This window comes from Poromitra crassiceps (genome assembly GCF_964638095.1).
Source record: "Poromitra crassiceps genome assembly, chromosome: 3".
Lineage (NCBI taxonomy): Eukaryota > Metazoa > Chordata > Actinopteri > Beryciformes > Melamphaidae > Poromitra > Poromitra crassiceps.
In genome coordinates this window covers 34859972-34883584 of record NC_139625.1, presented here as the reverse complement: position 1 = coordinate 34883584, position 23613 = coordinate 34859972, and the positions used below count along the sequence as shown (strand labels likewise).

At 41.8% G+C, this 23613-nt stretch overlaps 1 protein-coding gene across 1 annotated transcript in view; it reads left to right on the top strand.

Moving 5' to 3' along the window:
• Positions 1-3032: 3032 nt before the first annotated feature.
• ralgapa2 (Ral GTPase activating protein catalytic subunit alpha 2) overlaps positions 3033-23613 on the top strand; it is a 184104-nt gene continuing 163523 nt past the window's right edge. Inside the window, exon 1 of the mRNA XM_083634146.1 lies at positions 3033-3205. Within this exon, the coding sequence (XP_083490272.1) occupies positions 3100-3205 (106 nt within the window). The 5' untranslated portion in view covers positions 3033-3099. The remainder of the gene's footprint in view (positions 3206-23613) is intronic.

Below are 23613 nucleotides of genomic sequence, written 5' to 3'. Positions count from 1 at the left end.
TTGCAATTCTCTAACATGTTTTGCAAAACACTACACACAATAATGTGTATCTAGCCCGTAGTATACATTAGGCGTAACATTCAAAAACTAAAATTTCATTCATTTCATTTGGAAGCACACCTGTCCCAAATAATTACATTTATTTTCCAATTGGCTACATCCACTCATCACACATATAAACTCACTATTTTTTTAGGCCACAGGTGACCTCTCTTGTTTTTGAGAACAATGGAAAACAATGTTGCAGTGAGAGCTAGAGGCCAAAAATGCTCTTTCCAAGATTGTGAAAGTAAGCAGCAAAATCATTGGTGTCCAGCAAACTGTAAACTCTCCCACCTGTATAACAGACAGGTAGGCAAAAGGCTCAATCCATCATCAGCCAGCGTCCACCCGGTTCACTCTGAGTTTCAGTTACTACCTTCTGGCTCCCGGTTCAGATTTCCCCTGTAAAAACCAACAGATATACATTCATTCATTCCCACCGCCATTTCTCTTCTAAACGCAGGCCAGGGGAAAGGTATAGGTAGTGGTGATGGTGTTAATGATGATGATGATGATGATGATGATGACGATGATGTGATGTGATGTGATGTTTCAGAATGTTGCTGATTATTATGTTGTCTACGATAGCATTGTCAGTTATGTTGCTTAAATAAGGCTGCTATAATTGTGTTTACATAGGCTATTCATGTTGTATTTATACTGGTGACCAGTTGATCTTGTGACTGATGGACCGAAATGCAGCACTTTGTGTCTTATTTTCTCATTTGCACTTTGGCATCCCAGTTTGTATGCAATTATTTGATTGGGGGGGTCATTTTGGGACAACTGTTGTTCTTCCCGAGTCCACAATATTCAGCGCGCCACCGCCCCCCCCCCCCCCCCCCCCCCTGCCCCGTTTGAGGTATGTACGTAGGTGTTTTGTAGCTACATTCTGTCTGTCTTGAATGTTTTGCTGTAAATTTAAATCCAATTAGCAGAACTGAGAGACGACAAGTCTTGGCTTGTCATGTAAATGAGGTGCTGCCCGACCCAATAGGAGGCAGGATACAGCCCCATTTTTTTCATCCTTCAATTTTTATTTATTTATTTGACAGAGAAAGCCTTTTTTGTGGTTTTCTCCTTCTGCATTGTTTTGTATATAGAACACTTCACACTCACCAAGAAGGCACAACAGAGGATGTACTTTCTTCAGCAGCTGAGGAAGTTCAAGGTGCCAAAGGCAGCGTTGGTGCTTTTCTACACCTCCACCATAGAGTCCATCCTCACCTCCTCATCACCATCTGGTATGATGCTGCTGCCCACAAGGACATCTCCAGACTGCAGCGCATCATCCGCCTTGCTAAAAAGGTGGTCGGATGCAGCCTGCCATCCCTTCAGGATTGACACACTGCCAGGATGCTTAAGCGGTCACGGAAAATCATGGCTGACCTTCCCACCCAGGTCATAAATTCCTTAAGGCCCTCCCCCATGGAAGAGGACTGATATCTGGCAGTACCAGAACCTCACGACACAGGGACAGTTTCTTCCCAACTGCCATCCGCTTCTTCGAAGAGACACAAAAGCCCCCACAAATCAGGACTTTATCCCCCCCAATGCTCCCTGAGCACAACCGACTCAGTAACGGGCTGAGGTCCCCCCGTGGACATTATCTCACGGACACTACTCCCCCTCCCCAACCCTTACAGTATGTCACTTTAAAGGACTTTTTACTTTGCACTCTATAATTTGAGATTGTTTTTCTGTATTGCTTGGTCTTCTATCCTACTGATGTGACCGCTGCACTGCATACTGCAAAATTTCTAATTTGTAAACCAATTACTTGTGTGGCTATTAAAGTGAATCTTGAATCCAACACATATTCAAGTGTTGAAATACTGTAAAGTTTTCGTGATTGAAATAAAGTATTTGGGCGTAATTTGTGTAGGCTACACAGTGGTGGCTGAGGACTCAAAAAATAAACTCCTTTTTGCAGCAGCCATTTTGTTTCTCAAAGGCAGGGTAAACACAGGTGCAAGCAAAACATTAATGAGGGCCCTGGCACTGGAATACGGAATGGAAGTTGGAAACCGTTAATGCTTTGGTTACACCTGTGTTTACCTTGCCTTCGAGACACAAACAGGCTATTGTGAAAATGGTGTTATTGGGGAGGACAGGAGGAAAACCAACCCACGACCCAAGACTACAGTACAGACTAGGTGAAAACCTAGTAGGCTATATGGCTGGACTGCGTGTGATGTTTTACTAGGGGTGTGTATCTTTCCCTCTCAGACAATATACATCTCGATACATGGTCTGCCATATATGATACAGTTGTAACGATTCGATACAGGATATAGCAGTAATTCAATGATTCAATTAACCTCTGATACAGTAGGAATTCAGTTTAATAAAATTTTAAGTATTCTCATGATGTGTATGCATTTCCTACCAGAATGGCTCAATTCAGATCATTGGTTATTGTCATTTAATTATAATAGGCTAACCTTTTATTTAGTCATCTGTTGTTTGCCTAACAATGTCAATAATGCTGATGTGGTGGAATGCTGTGACTGACATCCCAGAGTGTGAAATCAATAAGAGCCTTTTATAACAGGCTGCTGTGCATGAGTGCATGGAGCATAGGCCCACCTCTGAACATGCAAAAGGCATATGACAGTTGTTCATGTTTTCATCAGTGTGAAAGATTAATTTGATGGTTGTGTGTGTCATTTTACTGCAAAATAGCATTGTGAAAAGAGGTTAAACAAGTTTTTAATGCAGTGCTTAATTTTGCCAGTGCTTCGTGGAGGTTTGCATTTTGTGTTGTTAGTGGTTTTGTGTTTAGAGTGTTGAGAAAATGATGAGCCCTCAGCCCAGTTTCAGAAAATGTGAGAGAAACTATAAACAAGGGGGCGTACTCACATCATCTGACCACTCCTCTGTCAGGCTGTGCTTCCGTGTTTACACACCCACAGAGAGAAGCAGGAGGAGACTAGCGGCTGTGTTTACCGAACAAGCATAGAGAGGTGGTGAGGAAAGTGACACTGTCACACAGCAGGCTTGGTGCATGGTCAAAGAGAGATCATTTCAGTTTCCACGATTGCATTTTATAGCGGAATGTTCACTCGAAGGGGACATGGAGACGTCAAGAAATCTACACAGAAAGTTCTGGACCCAAAGAAGGATGTACTGACCCGACTGAAACACCTTCGCTCACTGTTAGGTGAGTAATGTCACCAGGCTGCAGGATGCAGCATCGTCGAGCCTGAGCTAGTCGAGCTAGCTAACGTTAGCTGGCATCAGCCGACTAATGACTGGCTGTCACTGCCTTTAGCAAGCAAGCTAACGTTTTAGCTGGGCAGATAACGTTAACTCGCTGGACAGCTTGGTTACCTTTCTCATCTGCAGTGTTTGCCATACACAATGTGTTCAATGAGACGACCGCTAAGCCATTCACACTGGGAATGCATGGAGGCTAGCTAACGTGAGCTAACCTGCCTTGCAGGCAGCTAACTACTGGCCAAACGTTAGCTAACGTTAACGTTAATCCTGTCTCGTTATGACATCTGTCGCTGTCAAAAACAACCATTGCATTTTGGGTGGCTTGACAATGTTAGCAAGATTCAGCTTCACACAATAACAAAGCGTGTATCATTGAGGTCTTTCCTTCTCTAGCTGGTTGTGCTGCTGTTGAGTTCCCTATAGAACTGGCGAAAATATATGGCATTAATTTAACTAACTCTTACAGCTACAATAAATAAATAAAAAATCAATCAAATCAATCATGTTGATTTGCAATACTAGTAGCGTCCTCTGTCCCTTTAACTAGACAAGGAAGTACTGTGATTTATGAAATCATAAAGGTCTTGTGTAACTGCATGTAGCTCCACATCTGTCTTCCTCCAGTAATCATAAGAATTGTAGTGTGAAGCTGCCTGACCTGTGCTGCACATACGAGTTTTTCTATGACAGAAGCTAATCACTTGCAAGGGTGACTAGGTTCTGCTTTAACAAACTGTCTCATGATGCTCTGAAGAGTTGCCCTTGTGCACCAAGAATGCCTGAGTCTACTTTGAAAAAGTCTCTGTTTCAGTATAAGGCAGATGGCATCTGAGTGAGATAGCATGCGTCTTATCTATTTTGACATTTACTGAACCTGAGGTGAGGCCACAATATCATGCACAGACAGAGGATATAGTTTTACAGTAGAGTAGAAGCCTGATTCCATCACAACAAAGATATCCATCAAATATCATATTGGCCTTTGGTGGCTGTTGACTTAAATGAGGAATGCAATTTAGATGTGGGTTTAACTCTTCTCTTATGCTATCCTTAGTTCTTTAAATTTGTTGTGATTTGGGCTTGCAGTTTGGCAGTTAATTTGCAGAAGCCTGTTTTACTCTCTACACAATGTCTTGATGCTCTGGTTACCCTCAGCTCCATGTTAGGCCCCTGCTGAGTTAGTCACTGGATGTAGCAGAATATTGCTACTCAGCATTTACTTGACCTTTCACTCCTTAAGCAATCTGTATTACACATCGTTCAGTTACTCTGTAGCCCTCCCAGAGAAGTTTAGAAGTTTGTGGTAACATGTAGGAAGTCTATATCTTTCTGCTGTCATAGCAGTCATTCCATGTCAAATCAACCAAATTTCAAAAGCTTTGCCAGCTCAAACTTGATTTTGATTGTTTTTTTTCCCTGGTGGATGATATGCATAGGCTAAATTATGAGGAAAGTCCAAATATTAAAGTTCACTCAACATTAATTACCGTAAATTCCGGACTATAAGCCGCACCTTTTTTCCCGTTTTTTGGCCTTTTTTGGCCCCTGCGGCTTATATAACGGTGCGGCTTATCTATGGATTTTTTCCAAAAAAAAAAAAAAAAAAATCTCTTTTTTAGCACTCTTTCTAACTATAAATCCACTTCTGTTTTAATTTCCTCTCTTGCCCTCTTTTCACCACACTGTATGACACTGTGTGCACTGTAAAAAACAACACAGGTGGTGTTGTGTTATGTTGTTTTGTTGAAATGTTAATAAATGGGAGCTTCCTCAAACAGCCATCTCTTTCCCGACAATCCCCTCTGTGCATGAACCCTTACATATGGTAATTAAACATTAAAACACAAAAAAAAAAAAAAAAAAAAAACCATTAAAACACCCGCGGCTTATAGTCCGGTGCGGCTTATATAAGAAAAAAAATAGTCAACTTTGCAGGTGCGGCTTATACACCGGTGCGGCTTATAGTCCGGAATTTACGGTACTGAGTTCCCCCGAATTTTGTTATGGAGATCATTTTCACCTATGATTTGGAGCAAGTTCAGGGGTCAAAAAGTGGCTCAAAGAAAGATGAGTGACCTGACTTTACCACTTTCTGTCTCCAGTCGTGAATTTCACGAGAGTGAACAGTTCTTAATTCAATTTACAGACCCTCTCTGCATAGGGCTCGGCGATAATTCATTCAATATGATTGTTTTTCGTCTTTCAGTGGAAACATATGATGATATGGTCATTTTGTGATATCTTAACACACAATTCTGCTTTCTAAATTGATGATAACAAGCAAATTTGACACAAAATACACTTTTCTTACACAAAATGACGGGGGAAGGGTGGGGGGGGGGCTTTGTGATAATGATTTCAACCATATCACCCAGCCATACCTCTGCAGTCTGCACAACAATGAATGTATTGGCTATGCCGATGTAGTAAAACATATACTTTTTGGGGGTCATATTTGCCCTATTTTTGACCTAGCACAGCTTCAATGTCAAGACTAGTAGCAAGCTGGATGTCAATATTGAGCTTTGGCAGTCTGTTTCTCCCCTGTGTTTTTCTTGCCCATATGCAGTTGAAGATAAGGCTGGTCTGTTTGTCCAGCAGCTGATAGTAAGGCTGACATGTTGCTGTCCCCCAACTACCTCCCTCATTTCACAGTGCTTTCAGCCAAGGAAGGATTTCCTCCTGGTGCTGCTGGTTCCTGTGTGGACAGGAAGCAGTGATGAGAGATGGGGTGTTGTCGACAACATGCACCAAGAGGAGATAATGTGGCCTCTTTTTAGTGCTGGTTTGTGGTTGTAGTTGTAAATCATACCACATGTAAAATGACCACTGTCTTCACAACAATAGCCTTTGTAACCTTTGACCTGTAATGGAGCGATAGGCTAAACAGCCCGGACTAAAACGGAAAACATGCGGCTGGTGAGCCTGCCGGCGCAGCTGGTGTGACTGTGCAGCGCCCCGAAAATGTGGCTCAACACAGCTGACGTGAACAGCGCGATATAATATAATGTAGATGGGGAGATAACAGGAGAGAGTGAAAGCTATTACCAAATATATGCACTGTATTCTGTCCTTGGGCTAACTTCTAGTCACTGAAATCCTAGTGAAATCACACAATTTACTCATTCTGCTGGGGACTCTCCTGCGACCCCTCATCAAGCTGAAGTTCCAGTATAGGACTAACTGCCGTCTGCAAGGCTCCGAGTCAAGGCGGACATTGGAGCATGTTCCTCACATAATTCTCAGTTATGATGATAATAACATGTCAAGAGTATTGGTGTATTTCATGAAACATGAGAAAAGATCATTCAGGGCAGGGACGTTTTTCAGTAGGGTAATCAGCATCACTGGCTAGCGCTTTCCAAAATGTTGAGTAATATAGCTGTTTACCTGACAATTAGATTTTTAGAATTGGAAAGAACTTCTGAGCAATGGTTGGCTATCTGCAAAGGAGATAGTAGAGCACTGACCAGACACAGTCTACATTGTCCATCCTTTATGGCTGATGTTAATGTAAAGGAGATAGAGCACTGACCAGACACAGTCTACATGGTCCATCCTTTATGGCTGATGTTAATGTAAAGGAGATAGTAGAGCACTGACCAGACACAGTCTACATTGTCCATCCTTTATGGCTGATGTTAATGTAAAGGAGATAGAGCACTGACCAGACACAGTCTACATTGTCCATCCTTTATGGCTGATGTTAATGTAAAGGAGATAGAGCACTGACCAGACACAGTCTACATGGTCCATCCTTTATGGCTGATGTTAATGTAAAGGAGATAGTAGAGCACTGACCAGACACAGTCTACATTGTCCATCCTTTATGGCTGATGTTAATGTAAAGGAGATAGAGCACTGACCAGACACAGTCTACATTGTCCATCCTTTATGGCTGATGTTAATGTAAAGGAGATAGTAGAGCACTGACCATACACAGTCTACATGGTCCATCCTTTATGGCTGATGTTAATGTCCTATGTTGTAACCCCCCATTTGTTAATAGCAGAAAAGCCAAGCGCTGTCAATTGACTGAAGTTCAGAAATTTCAATCAAAGTATTTCAGCTTTCAAAATGTCCCTCCACTTCCTGTACATACAGTACCAGTTTAGATGATCCCTCCACTTCCTGTACATGCCAGTTTAGATAAAAAATAAAACTGTACAGCAGCTAGCAGCATTTATATCAAACTGTACAGCAGGCTAGCAGCATTCAAACTGTACAGCAGCTAGCAGCATTTATATCAAACTGTACAGCAGCTAGCAGCATTCAAACTGTACAGCAGCTAGCAGCATTTATATCAAACTGTACAGCAGCTAGCAGCATTTATATCAAACTGTACAGCAGCTAGCAGCATTTATATCAAACTGTACAGCAGCTAGCAGCATTTAAACTGTACAGCAGGCTAGCAGCATTTATATCAAACTGTACAGGAGCTAGCAGCATTTAAACTGTACAGCAGGCTAGCAGCATTTATATCAAACTGTACAGCAGGCTAGCAGCATTTATATCAAACTGTACAGCAGGCTAGCAGCATTTATCCATGGCTTGTTGGCTTCCTCTTAGACCCACAAAAGACAGTCGCTTTTCTATCAAATCTGATTGCAGTGTCTCAGTGTTTTGCTGTCTCTGTGGCTTTGTAACGTCAAGGCTAGAAATGTCACATTTGTTGACCCAAGTTGTAGTAATAGCAGCGGTACTGTACTTGAAAGGGGCCTAGACGTAGACGTAGACCTAGCCTAGACTAGGCTGTTGAGAGTGTTGGTTGTGTTGGAGAGTGTGAAAGCTGCTGCATGTTAATGGCTGGTCATGCCTGGCTGCATTTGGCCCAGGCCAGAGTGATTTAAAGAGAGAATGGCACCAACAGAAGTCCAAAATGCTTGATAGTCACGTGACTCACGTAGCTATAGTGTGTGTGGGGGAATAGTTTCAGGCAGTATGTTGCATAAAATAAAGCTGATAATAGACAATTTGATTCCTTAAAGGTCTGACCCTTTCAAAGTACATCACAAAAGGTCCATTCTGCTGCATCTCTACAGCACTGCTTAATCCAGAACCTTACTTCCGGGAACTATTGCAAGGCAGAAAACTGGCCCATTGGAGTGAATGGAGATGACACGACTCTTGTATCTCTAGCCCAGGCTGTTTAATTACAGGAGTGCAGCACACCACCTGATCACTCGCTGCTTCTCTATTCACTAATCCTTCTCAAACTCATTCTCATGCTGTGCCCAAAATCATTCTGCCTACACGCAGTGGTTCCCAAACTATGGTACGGTATGCATACTCCTCCTAGGGGTACTTGGAGGTACTAGAGAAAGAGGGAAATGGAATAAAATGTAAGAATAAATCATGAAAATAAATGAAATGACATAATCTGCTCAGGACAGGAGGCAATAATTGCAACTCTTTCACTTCATTTCTTATTTTGTAATGTTATATTCTTCAAAAGGTGGGTTATTATTCATTCATTCCATCATATATGCTACAGCATGGTTTTCTCTTGCCGCTTTCGAAGCAAAAAGGGGGTACTTGGATTCAGAAATCAGGGAAAGGGGGTACTGAAGCCAAAAAGTTTGGGGACCACTGTTGCATGCCACTGCTCGAGTTCCTCCGAAAATAGGCCTGAAGTTGATGGTCAGAATACCAGCATCAGTGTAGGAAATGATTCACAGTTTCAGCTGTACAGAGGACTATTTATTTTGTGGGGTTACTCATTGATCCTTGAAGGAAATATTTGTCTTTTCACTTGTCCCCCTCCACAGAGAGGTCAGAGGTCAGGTCAGCTACAGACCAGCGGCCCTGGAGCTAGTATGTTTTTAGTGTCTTAGCTGGGTGGCTGCTTTGCTGTCACGGGGACTTGAATCCCCGGACTCCTTTTTCAAGGACAGTCTCCCTAATCACTACATCAGTGGTTCTCAAAGTGGGGTCGGCCGGTCGGGGGACCCCCAGGCGTCCTTGAGGGGGTTTCAGGGAGTGCCACTGCCCAGCAAAAAGGTGGATAAATAATTTTCGCTATAATTCCATACATTGCCTATGCAACACAATCAATTACAGAATGTATTCTATTTTGGTGATGGGTTTCATACACTTTCTGTAATAAAACACATCAAAGCAACAATCTTATCAGATGGGGTACGTGCCACGTGGGACAAAATCTAATCAAATGAGTCCGTGGTCTAATTTGTGTCAGTTTAGGGATCCTTGATGTGAAAAGTTTGAGAACCACCACTGCACTACACCACCCAATCAACTGAAGAGGAAACTGTAGCCAATGATACGTTTATTTTATTTGACATGGACATCACAGTAGTAATATACATTTAGATATGTGTCTTGTGTGTGTGTGTGTGTGTGTGTGTGTGTGTGTGTGTGTGTGTGTGTGTGTGTGTGTGTGTGTGTGTGTGTGTGTATATCTGAGTTTGTCTTGCTTTTGTTTGTTCTGAAAATTGAAAAATAAAATATTGAAGAAAAAAAAGAATTATAATATACATTTATACACAAGGACCAGATGACTGTGTTTTTAGTGTTTGTAGCAAAACGCTAATTTACAACACCTGTCCACAGGAGAGTAACAAGTTAGGTATTGTTTGCTTTCTTTTGTTTTGTAAACACGCTGTGAACATGCTGCTCACTTTGAAGCTGTAGGTGGCTTGCATGGGAACAACAGTAAATATGTGTAAGCAAAGTGTTTTTATTAATAACAGTCAGGTATGTTTGTGTGTGTTTGTTTGCGGATGTGTGGTGGGTGTGTAGGTATCTGAGTTAAGACAAAACAAATGGAGAATTTTGAAGCCAGGTCTACACTGGTCTTTGAGAGAGATTAGTGAGTGATCACATCTTCTCACTTGCCTCTGGGTGTGAGCTCTGGAGTGAGGTGGGGTGAGGTGGGGTGAGGTGGGGTGAGGGTCAAGCAGAAGAGCTGCTCTTAGAGAGCAGATCACGAGGTGAAGCAGCAGAGGAAACAATGAGCAGCACAGTGGAGACGCTCTCAAGGAAGTCCTCTGCCTGTCTGAAGGGAAGGCTCAGATCTCTCCACTTCTGATTTCTCCCCTTTGGGTAAACACTCCGCTTAGAGATGTGGAGAACTTCAGCCTCTTGTCCTCTTTTATCCCGTGCTGTGCAGGCTTCATATTGACACTTTGTGTCAAGTTGCTGTGTAACTGCCATAGTAAACAACCATGGATTAGGATGGATAAGACAGGATCCCCCCGCCCCCCCATGACATTTTGGTCGATACAATATAGCCAATATTAACATTGCTTATGGCCGATTACCAATATTTACCCATAGGGACAGGGTGTGCCATATCGTATCCATTGTATCGATATATTGTTACAATCAGGGTGGGAATTACATGGAGGCCCCTCCCTCTGGCCGTGATGCCCTGAGATCCCTAAGGCCACCTTGGTAGTGCCCTGCTACCAGCCTGCTACTGTCAGTTGCTTTAAAAGCGTCAGTGGCTCAATTTAATGTAGCCTGCTCTATGCAAAGGATGTGTAACTGGCTCATTTTAACACACATTTAAGAAGAAATCGCTCTTCACGATGTCAGTAGAGCAATTGCCTTTGTGCCCTGGCATGTGGCCTTGTGCCCTATTTTTTTTGCTTTGCCCTTAAAATGATGGAATTCCCACCCTGGTTACAATTCATATTTATAATTTGAGAAGGAGCATTACAGCCACACACCGTGGCATCCACGTCACTGGCCTTTTGGCCTTGGTATCATTCCTGCCCTGATAATCAGACAGCACAGCTGCCAGATCAACAGATACCGGTAAATTGGCAAATATCTGAATATTGCAAATGCAATACACTTTTACAGTACATTTTTACATGGTGAGTAAATGACTAAAGGAGCAGTTAGCGCCATTGTGAGTGTGGGAGAGAATGGGGTCTTTTCACAGCAGCCATTTTCTGTCTAAAAGGCAAGGTAAACACAGGTGCAACAACAATGAGGGCCCCAGCACTGGAACACCTAAATGGATTGGAAGTTGGAAACCCTCATTAATGTTTTGGTTGCACCTGTGTTTACCCTGTCTTTTAGACACAAAATGGCTGCTGCGAAAAAGGCCTATTACAGCCATGACAGTGGGGCTGGTATTGGTGTGTGTGTGTGTGTGTGTGTGTGTGTGTGTGTGTGTGTGTGTGTGTGTGTGTGTGTGTGTGTGTGTGTGTGTGTGTGTGTGTGTGTGTGTGTGTGTGTGTGTGTGTGAGTGAGAGTGTGAGATAATGACAAAATGTCATCCTGGAGACACCTATTGTCGCGGGAACTACCCCAGAAACTGTTTTGAGTACTTTGCCATATGTCTGTCTATCTGTGGACAGATTTTGCCAACGCGTCAACTTTAGTAGTTGACCTCAAAATGAAGGTTGAGTTTGAAAATGGGCGTGTAGCTACTGTGTAGCAAGGGGGCCAGCCCCCCCAGGATTTGGCAGCGTCAAAACCGTGCAAAATGCACTAATGAAACGTTACAGGTATGCAGAGGTTGCGTTAGACTTTCTCGTTGTCTGTCATTTTGACAGACAGGGATGTGATCCGAGCAACATTATCCAATCGCTAGATGGTCTCTACTTTATCTATAGAGGCTAGTTTTTTCATATAAAGCAAAATGTAGGAATATTAATATTTTTATTTTTATTTTTATGGTTAGTAAAAGGGCATGCATTGCCTAGCATTTTTTCCCTCTAGTGGCCCATCAGTTGTCTTCTCTCATTCCTGTGGCATGGGTGTAGTGGCCTCTAAACTGGTGACAGTTGAAGATAAGCACCTGGCAGTATAAAGAAGTCCTGTGCCATGTCCCCCAGGCAATTAGCATTGCAAACACTGTGTGCCATCATGATAAAGCACAGCAGCCAGCTTCCACACAGCTGCCTAATGGTGCAGTGTCACCACATTGCATAATGTCCGGTATAGGGATGAAACGATAACCAGTTTTAATGATAACCGTGATAAAATTCCTGACGATAACTTTTAAACATTTCAAATTTTCATTATCATTAAAACCATGGTACCGTGATTACCATGATTACAGTGCTTTGAAACTAGGGATGTCAATTTTCGGTTAATTTCACTTTCGATTAACCGACGCTAATAATCGATTAACCTATCGGTTAATTCATAATTTTTTAATATAATTTTTTTTTTTTTTTTTTTTTTTTTTTTGTCTATTTACTCAATGAACTCATGCCCAAACAAGGCGTGTCTATTTAGATGCTGAAATGTTAATGCTTTTTGTGTTAGAATTTCTAACACAAAAAGCATTAACAAGCATTAACAAAAAGCATCAACATTTCAACACAAATTCTTTTTGTGTTAGAATTTCTAACACAAAAAGCATTAACATTTCAGCATCTAAATAGACACGCCTTGTTTGGGCATGAGCTCATTGAGTAAATAGACCAAAAAAAAATTTTTTTTTTTTTTTTTTTTTTATATTAACTGATAGACCGACAGCAATAACCGAACAACGACGTTAGCGACGGTTAATCGATTAACGGTTAACCGTTGACATCCCTATTTGAAACACATGGTAAATACTGTCCATCATCAACCAAAGTTGGCAACCGTTTCCCAGATGCAGGCGTGCAGCCTTGGAGAAATGATTTCAGTGAGTGTAGTACTTTTGGAACATTTTGAGCATATTTTAACAATGCCGTGATAATACTCATAACCGTGATCATTTTGGTCGCTATAATCGTGATATTAAGTTTTCATATCGTTTCATCTCTAAGCCCGGTAGGTCTTCCCGGTAGTATGTACTATAGAGGTGCTAACACTGATCATATATATATATTTTTTGTGTGTGTCAAATTTGTGAACAGGCCGTGTCTGTTAATGCATCAATGCACTTTCAGCCACCAATCCACCACAGGGCTAATAGTTAAATTATTTAATTAATTAATTAATTAATCAGTGGAACAAATAATAACTGGAAAAACTGAGAATGTGGAATGAGACCTTTCTTTACTCCAGTTGTACTCATTGTATATTTTGCAAATTAATTAGAATAATAATAAGTAATTATATTCATTATTATTACAATTTGTTCTCACTATTATTATTATTATTAGTAGAAGTATTAATTAATTAATTAAATAATACTATTCACTGATTTGTACCTGTGGCATTTGTTTATTTAGCGCTCCAGAAGACCAGTTGAATAATTTGTGATCAGTCTCCAGACACTTCAGAAGGCTACCTCTAATAGGCTGGGTGCCAAATATTTAAACTAGTTTTACCTAATATGTTTGAAGATATTTTTTATGATGTTTTTAACTGCTGGCATCCTTTATTTGTAATCTAGACATGTTGATATGTTGATATTTCAAAACTGAAGGGGAACATTTGACATCCAAAGAGGTTTGAACGTTATCTCATTGCACAAGGTCGATCAATCGGCCAGCGATCAGAATCGGCTGATTTTCAGCCTTCCGATAATGCTTTATATGCACCGATTGCCAAAACCAATAGACCCTTCTCACGGGAGCCATTTTGTGTCGAAAAGGCAGGGTTAACACAGGTGCAAGCAAAACACTAATGAGGGTTTCCGACTTCCATGATTGGAATTTGGAAACCCTCATTAGTGTTTTGATTGCACCTGTGTTTATTCTGCCTTTTTGACACAAAATGGCCCCTGTGAAAAGGGTCTATAGATGACACAATACACGTGAGCCATTTCTAGGCGGAGTTGTGGTCAATGGTCACATCATGCAAATCATGATGCAAAGACAGCTAAAACACCTCGGCATTGTCATTACACAGTGTGTGAGACAGACACATGCCATCTTTAACGTATGTCACTGCCAGGATCAAATACCTTGTGGGAGAAGCAATAGTCATCCTTGCAGCAGACAGTTGAGCAGGACGTTAAAGCCCCCCTCCAGTCAGTTTTGTCATTTTTAACACATTCACTGCCAGCCGTTTTTTTTTTTTACTGTAGGTAGCTTCTGCCAAAGGTTTTTTTTGAGGATTCTGGCTCATCTTTCAAGACCCGAGGATTCTTTTCTGCTAAGATTTTGTGAACACAAAATATCTCAAAAGAACTAATAGAATGTGTGCTTTCTCTGTCTAAAATAGTTAGTTTGTAGAGTTAGTAGTTATGTAGGCATTAGCACTTGAATACAGCATGGTTTCAGCATCTGAAAATTTAAGCTGAGATAAATAGCTTTTTGTGAAATTCGATAGAACAGTCACTTTAACCATTCATTTTTGGCATCAGTAAGACGTCAGACATCTAAACAATAGTTTTGAACAGTAATTTCCTCCATAACAGCAGGAAACCCCCCTCTCCTTCAAACTCCTCCCTCCGTGTGTGTTCTTCTTGGCTGCAGCGGGCGTGTCACAAGCGAGTTTCTGCTGCTGCTGCTGCTGCTCCTGTCTGCTGGCGGCCGCTGGGCAAGTCTGGATGGGCTCGCTCGTTTCTTGGGGTTTCGGTTGAGAGCTTTGATGAAGCTTTTGCGATTCTGGTCTTATTTATGCTGCGTGTTTCAAAGTGTGTTGCACCCATAATCTATTATGCAAATTTGCAATCCCCCACCGCCAGCAACCAGCGCGAAAACGAAAGCGTTTTCGCCAATCCATTTTACAGTATGAGAATGGTTTCATCGCGCGTTCCCCTGCAGTTTTGGCTCGGCTTTTTCTACTCTGGAGAGCACTGTCGCCACTTAGTGGGTCGGTGGAATGGGTTGTACACGTTCGGTGGCTCCAATATTTTCATAGGAGATGTAAAAGGGTTAGATCAACGTCCCACTGTCAATTTTTTTTTTTTTTTTTTTTGACGAGTTGACTCGTCATTGGCAGTCAACCGTTGGTTTCTGCTTGACGAGTCAACTCCTCAATGGCAGTGAACGTGTTAAGCAATTTCATGTGTAGCCATGTTTTTTCCTGCTCTGCTAATTAGCCAAAGTGTTCAACACTGTATTTGGTTGACAAATACCCTTATTTTGGGCTCAAACTCTTAAATTGGCTCACGTGCTATAGAAGGGGGTGCTGATGTCAGACTTTATGGTTGTCAATGCTCACGTATGCGGACCTGTCATATTAATAATATACAATATATTACAGTGAATACAATCTGCCATTAGCTTGGGTTAGCTACGTTCGCTAACATAGTTCGTTCTGGCTCAAAACGCAGCGATAGTCAGTCACCTTTAACCAGTTCGAGTTACGCTCTTTCAATTGATTTTGCTTATATGCCCACCAGCTTTGATATCTGTTGGCTGGTTATGCTGATATTTATAACAATATGTGGCTTCTGGGTGAACATTTAGCGGAGTTGAGGCAGCCATACTGTTTCCGGTCTGACCGGCTGGAATGGAGACGGAGATCATATTGAAGGTGTGAGCGAGGCTCGGCCAAAACACACAGGACGCGGAAGCGCAGCGCAGAGCAGAAGCAGCAGAGCGTGCTGAGAGTTATCCTTTTTGGACAACAGTCTGACGTTGCAGTGGAACATCTTACCAATAGACAAACTTTAGTGCAAAAGATTAGACTGGTGACGTAGTTGATGACGGTGCAGTTTATCATTTCTATTGTACAGCAGGACTGTACTCAGGTAGAAAAGTGACTGGAGGGGGGCTTTAAGCAGCTCGTCATGTGTTCATAGTTTCCTTCAGTAGACCCGTGCTGCACTGTGGCTAGCTAACGGTAGCTCTTAAGGTGAATTTACAATGCAGTTAGCTTGCTAGCATTAGCTCGGTAACATTAGTTTGCTTTGGTATTTACTCTTTCTTATCCTGTTGTTTATAACATCAGAGTGCGACACTAAACTATAGTCGGGTTTCCATCCACCTGTATTTATGCGAAATTTCAATTTGCGAATAAAACAACTGAGTGGAAACGCTGCAAAATTCGCAAAAGCCTCCAAATATCACAAAAAAGTGTTCACGCTTGAGGGAGGTGGAAAAGTCGGGTGTATGGATAAAAGGAAAATGCGATAAGTGCAGTGGAAACAGATTAAGCGATATTCCATTTGTCTCCATTCAAAACCACGCAGTTTGCCTTGATCACTACAAAACATGACATGCCGTGTAGCCTACACAATAGGGCTACACAGGGTAAATAATGGTAAATAGGCTACAGTACACAGCACAATGCCCGCCGTGGTAAACAGAAGAAGACTGGGATATTAACTTTAAGGCGACTCACTTCTAGAATTGAATGAAATTGTATTCACTTACTATCTGCTCCGTGGATTATAACGTTATGCTTGTCGAGTCGCACCTGGTAATCCAGAAATTATGTTATGGTACCTTTGTCTACTTGTAGATCATCAAGAAACTTTAAATGAATAACGTTAGATGTGTTTAATAGGTCTAATAGGGTCTAGCAGCTGATCAGCAGCTCAGACAGCCTCAAACACGAGGTGATTGACAGCTCTATAATTCGCATAATAGCAGCGGATGGAAACAAGCATTATTTCGCATTTTCTTTTGCTGAATTTGCGATACCTTTGGATGGAAACCCAACTTCTGTAAATAACAGTTCTGTAAGTTAAATGTTAGCTAGTTGCATTGATTGAAACTTGAACTTTCAAGACCGCAAGACTGAGGCCATGTCCACACGGAGACGGAAGCTATCTTTTTTTTTTCCGTTTCAGAAAAGTTTTCCATAAACATGGAAACGTTTCAAGAAATGTGTCTATCCACATGAAACCACTGAAACCGCTGTAGAATAACAGAGAAAGACAATCTCGTCAATAATGGCATACAACCTCTAGGGGCGCACAGTCTATAATGTGTATCTCACTGTAGCAGCAGCTTAAACCCTTGGCTTTGCGGGGAGGTTTGCCATGTCGATGAATAAAATGATTAAACCTATACAGGCAAATGCAGAGCTGTTCAGCAGGGCTGATGGTCTCCCTGTAGCCTACAATATAGAACGTTAACTATCGGTGACATTCCGGATATCATCCACTTCCATGATCTTTAAACATGTTGCAAACACATCCCAGCGTATTGGCCGCTCCTGCACATCACAGCACAGGCTAAATGATGCAACATATACATTATATAAACTCATGGCATAAATGTGTTTTTATTGGAAAAAGTCGCGTCAAGTAAGCTAAAGTCTTGTTGGAGTGGACACAACCGCGTGTTCCCCAAACCTCTCACTTCCTTATTCACATTGTATTTACGAGGGCTATATATAGGCCAAGCCGAGTATGTCGGTTACACTCAGGGTTTACATTTAATTTCATTTCATTTTGTCCAATATTAAAATATTCCAGAATTGCATGTTGTATTAAAAATAAATATAATTTCTATCTAACACGTTAAGCCTGATTTTGTTTGTGTTATTGTAAAAATGTAGCCGCCGCTAAGCCTTCTGGGAAATATCCGATGAAGGGAGGGGAGGGGTGGATGGGAAGAGTCAGCTGTGTGGAGCCCTGAGGATGTTGTAGGCTACACGCTGTTCTCCGTGTCCACTTGTTGCTGACGGTGGTAACTGGTAATAGAGGAGCATTATATTTTGCTGCAAGATCCCCACTGCTGTAGCACGAACGCTACTGCCATGATTGTTATTGTTGCTGGTGGAGAGAGGTGGGGCTATGGCGTCATCGTTTCAGGAAAGATGCGTATGGGTTGTAAACACGGAAATGCAAGGGTGGCGTCTTCAGATTTAATCACTCTGGGACCCGTTTTGAAAAATTAGCGTATACTCCCAGAACGTATAGTCCCAGAATGCGGTTCCATCTGGACGAAACGTCTATATGACAAAAAACTTTAGCGGATACACCTAAACTCGTCTCCGTGTGGACATGGCCTGAAACTGAAAAGGATAAAGTCATAGATCTTCTGATTTCTATTACTATCTAGATGGGTCACCTCAGGCTCCGCCAATTCTAACAAATGGTAGCAGCAAGTCTCCTCAATGGTCACGTGGTCACCTCTCCCCTGAAGTGTTGTGAGAAGACTGTGCCTGGTGACGCAGGGTTAGTGCTGACCTAGCAAGCTAACTTGAAATAGAGATCGTGAGTTCCCAAACTCCACACAAACCACACATACTGTATAAACACAAAGCTGCCCCTTGTTAGCTCAATACAGTTAAAACTAAGATATTCCATTAAAAAAGGATTTTTTCTAGCCACAGATTTAGCTACTACATTAATGAACTTCAGCTTTAGCTTTAGCTAATTGCTCCCTGCTAACATGAGTTCCTGTTGCCATATCTTGCGAGTGTGTTGCTGAGATAGAGACAGGTCTTGAACACGTTTATTTTTCTCCTGATCTGTCTGAAAAATGCCATTTTAGTGTCAGAATATTCTGAAGATATGTGGCTTCGGAGAATGGGCCGGATATTTACTTTAATGAATATGGGGGAGAAAGAATCTGTCATAATCTGAGATCACGTTGACTTTTCGCATTGACTCCATTAGACTCAGACCTACCGAAAACCTCCTAAGTGGGCGTGTCCGTGGAAAGCCATGGGCAAAACATGCGCGCCAAAATGACAGGAACTGAGTTGAAGTTGGGCCGTCTTGCTCAAAATCCCATCGTCTTTGATCAAGTTATATCTTCGGCGAGACTGCTAAAAAAAACACCAAAATGCCCACCAAACAACCCAAGCAAATACAGGTCTGTGGAAACCTGAAATCTGGCAACACGGAGTCTGAGGTGCTACCTAGAAGCTACCTAGAGGTGCTACCTAGAAGCACATGGTTTTTGTTTACATGGTGATCACGCAAATATTGAGGTACTGTACAGTAGGAAAAAACGTATTAACCAGGACATCGATGGATGTCATATACAATGGAAACTGTTAGACCTATAATACTGCTATGAAAGCCAGAAGCGTCATGCCCATTGAAACTGAGGGGGCAGTTGCCCCCTCAGATTTTTTGAAAAAAAGAAATGAAGGGGGAAGTAAAATTCATGCTGTTAGTTATTATAGGTATAGTTTGCATAGCAAGTTAGTTGGCTATATTTGTACTACCATGCAGCTAAAGTTAGCATTGTAATGTTAGCCAGAGCTGTTATGGCAGTGAGCTGTTTTTACCACTACCACCACTGTCACAGGTAAATCCATTTGATGTCTCCAGGTCAAGATGCAGTTTTTTTAAATAATTTGCATTGTGGATACTGGATATAGTCTTTTTATGTGAATAACATTTTGGGTGAAGCAAGATTGAGCTATTTCAAGAAAAGTGGCAGCAGTGTAGAAGCTAGTGTGGAAGTGACTAAGCTAATAACCATAAAAGCACAATCACCGAAATCTCTAAATAAATATACAGTATTTACCGTAATTAGAAAAGGAGCAAAATATTGATGGTTAAAACTTAATCATGATATCACAACACTCTAATCCCAATGATAATTTAAAATGAGATATTATAAATCTGGCCAACATTTTAGAACTAGCTAAATGGACGATTGATAGATAAATCAATCAATCATGAGTGGATTCAGCACACTTTATCTGGGCAGACTGATTGAATCATTGCAGATCTATTCAGACCTTAGGTCGCCACCAAAACTTTTCTGCTGGGGACCTTTGGTCGCTGCCGAATGTTTATCTCTAAATACATATACAGTATTTACCCTAATGAGAAAAGGAGCAAAATATTGATGGTTAAAACCGAATAATGATATCACAACACTCTAATCCCTCTAAACTCTAATAAAAAAAATATAATTTAAAATGAGATCTTCCTCTAAATCTGGCTTCAAATGGCAAACATTTTAGAAATAGCTAAATGGACTGATTCAATCATGAGTGGATTCAGCACACTTTATCTGGGCAGACTGATTGAATCATTGCAGATCTATTCAGACCTTCGGTCGCCACTGACATTTTTTAGCTGGGGACCTTTGGTCGCCACCGAATGTCGCCCCCTCAGAATTTTGGTTTGCATGACGCCCCTGATGAAAGCTGTTATAAGGGGGTGGGCGTGGGAGGGGGGGCAGCATATAATACTGCTATAGCCTACCAGCTGCTATATAAAAAAAAGATTGGCATGACGATCGTATCGGACAGATATCAGCGGCAAAAAAAAAAAAAAAAACGTGATCGGAGCATCCCTATCTCTTGGCCTTGTTTTTTTTTAGCCTATTCAGTCTGTGTTGTTACAGTCATGTGTTTATGAGAATCCTTAAAACCCAAATTTCAAATATGACATAGTTCACATTGTTTTGATCAGTGCTGAATGAAAGGGCTTTTTCTTTGAGCTGCTGGCCTGCTGGGGAGCTAGAGAAAGCTCTGTGTGTTTGGCAGTGGATCATATCTGTGTTATTTTACACAGCACATGAAAGTCAACAAAACCAGTTTGTCCAGTTATACTAGTTACCTGGACGCCAGTACAACACTTCTTTAGAGTCTTGTTTCAACAGTTGCCTAGCCAAAGACGCGTGGTTTATTTATTATGGTATTTACTCTTATGAAGATCTGATCTCACAGTGGGATTACATTGTATTTGGCCTCCCAGCATGGCTCCCTCTAATCTGCAATGGTTTTCCAGGTTTAAAGCCTAAGGATAATAAACACTTTGCTATGGCTTAATAGCGGATTGTTATGCAGATTTGTTACAGACTCCACTGAAAAATACTTAGGCAGGCTAAGCTGTGCCAAAATACTATAATGTTGTGAGTTGATACAACCCTGTTTTCAGCTCTCAATGCTCTTTTGTTGTTTTGTGTTGTGTCTTGTACCTTGCATGCTAGCTGCTTGCTAGGTATACTAATACTTGCCACTTTGGCTACTAGTTGCTTGCTAGCTGATTGAAACCCTGTGTTTATGTGGAGATTTGGAAGTGGAAAAGTAGCAGTTGCCAGTTTAGCAGCTCCACAGTGCTACGTTCAGTTGCCAAGAGCCACTCTCTGATCTGTGAGTTCATGGGATAATAAGGTCAGACCTTTGCTAGTGCTACCATGACCGGTTCACGCCAGGCTCCGTGTGGATGCGTAGGCCTCAATTTGTTACACAGCTAGACACCGACTCCAAGTTAAGAGGCATTCATGCAATGTTTGGCACAGTGGCATCATAATGAAATTAACACACACCAAAAAGCAGTGTTATGATTATAATTTACTTTCTTGGATTTGTTTTTAGTGTGGCTTTTGATTTTATACTCGACCTTGAGTAATTATACGACGACACCATGCAGTAGCATTTATCCTGAGCATCACATTACTGCTTGGGAGGACAAGCCTGTTGACATTTCATTGCAAAGTGGGGTTATTTATTACAGATGAGCACAGCACATATAAATTGTAGCTTGTGTGGGATACTTGGCTCCATTGCTTCAGTCTGACAGTGTGTTAATCATTCTCACCGCTCAGAGAGGATGATGCATGGAACGGGCAAAGCCAGTTATTAATGTTGGTCTCCCTTGATGAGCAGTGGCAGCTCTAAACGTGCCAGCCCAGTCAGTGCTTATAGGGCTGTTAGTCATGATGTGGCCTGAAAGCTTTATCAGCTCAACACCATAAATCAGATGAGTGTCTTGTCAATACTGATAGAGAGGCCCCCCCTCTCCCGATAAGGGACACCAATTTGGCCCAGTGAGTGATGAATGATGATTGACATCTCCAGAGCAGCGCCGCGTGGAGTCCATTCAGCAGTATTAGGCTCATACTGCCTGTCCACTTCCCCAACTCTCCGTAAATGGCCTCATGTGATGGACTCCCCACCTCAGCCTGCGCTGGTTGCAGTGGATTTATGATTAACCTCCTTTCAACAGGGGTCAAAAGTCAACCTCCTTGCCTCGCCGTGGAGAGCTGTCTCTGCTGCTGATTTGATTTGAGTGATTTCTTGCTGTTTTTTCTCCTCATCATCTTCTCCTCCCTCATCTACTCTGCCTGGCACAATGTTTTTAAATAGCCTGTCTCCAGAATGGGATTGACTGACACACTCTGTTGGCTGCTGTCAGGAGAAGAGAGGGGTGGAGCATTGCAGAGTCCTACATTGTAATTAGGGATGCACATTTTAATCAATTTCTTTAATCGATTAATTGGCCATGTTAGCGATCAATTAATCGATTAATGATTATATAAAAAACTGCTTTTGACATACAAGATAGAAAATACTTTTTTTTTTACACGTCTTTAGGCCTACTCAACAAGTTAATCAACCAACCTTCCTTCTTTCCTGCATTCCTGCCATCGTGCTTGTTAGACATGCTGTATTTCAACATTGTATTAATGTTTAAAATGAATACTGTTTTGGCTGTAATTCTCCCACACTGGACTTTTTGCCTGCTTGCTTGGCTTTCTTCTTCCTCTGAAAGTGGTGAAAGTTAAATTTTGCCCTTGTGGTGCAAAAAATGATAAAATAGCACATAGCCTACATTGTCGATTAATCGGTTAATATATGTAGTTACAGGGCACACCAAAAGCTATGTGCTGTCAAAATGTGAATAAATGACAGCCTGTTCTTTTCTCTTCTCCCAACTCTAGACAGGTGTTCTTGACCGAGATGCACTGACTGCAGGCAAGCAGACATGCTCCCTCTCTGGCTCTCTGGCTGCCTACATTGCTCTTTTAGGGGTTGGGTGGGGGTCTCTCTCTCTCTTTCATCTCCCTCTGGCCTCAGGCATACCACCAAACGGACTTAAAAAAAAGTCATTGTTCTTCAAAGAAAACACCGCTCTGCTCTCTAAAATGAAATTATCCGTCTCCTACAATCACTTTCATTTCCCCCTGGTCCCCTTTGTGTAGACAAGCGTAATGGGAGGCAGGCTACCCATCCATCAGCTTCCACATTAGCTGCCACTCCCTCATCTCCTCAGCTGTGTTGTTGCCCTCCAGGCATCTCTCCGCCTGCCTGCTCCCTTAAAGAGCCCTCTGTGTGTCTGCGCCAGAGGAACGTATCACTCTTTCTCCACTCTGCCAAGAATATAGTGCACCTGCAGTGCTAGCTAGCCTAGAGCTAATGCTAATGAGCGAGTGTTTGATCAAAGGCCTGCTTTTTGAGTATAACATGTTAAACATGGCATATTAATGATTCTGCTTGATGTGGTGGAAATGGCACATATTTAAACTTCCCCAGGGGGGTTAAAGATTGTTTGACACACTTTTGAGCAGTAAATGTGAGTTCTTATGGCGTGTGTTGTGTGCTGTTTGAGTTTGAACAGGGAGCTGTGGGAGCAGAGTCGTCTGACGTTTGGTTTTGACTGTGTAAATATGCCATAGATAGACTTTGCTGACTGGATGACCTTCACCCGTTCAGCTAACATGGTGGACCAGCACACACACCACTGTGTGCACTGTCACAGTGCTAGTTGGGCAAGTCCAAGCCAGTTCATTACATTAGAATAGCAATAGCAAGCAACACACATTATGCACCAATTATGCAGTAGGTTATAATCTTAAAGATTATGCTCTTTAACCCAACAAATTGATTCTGTCA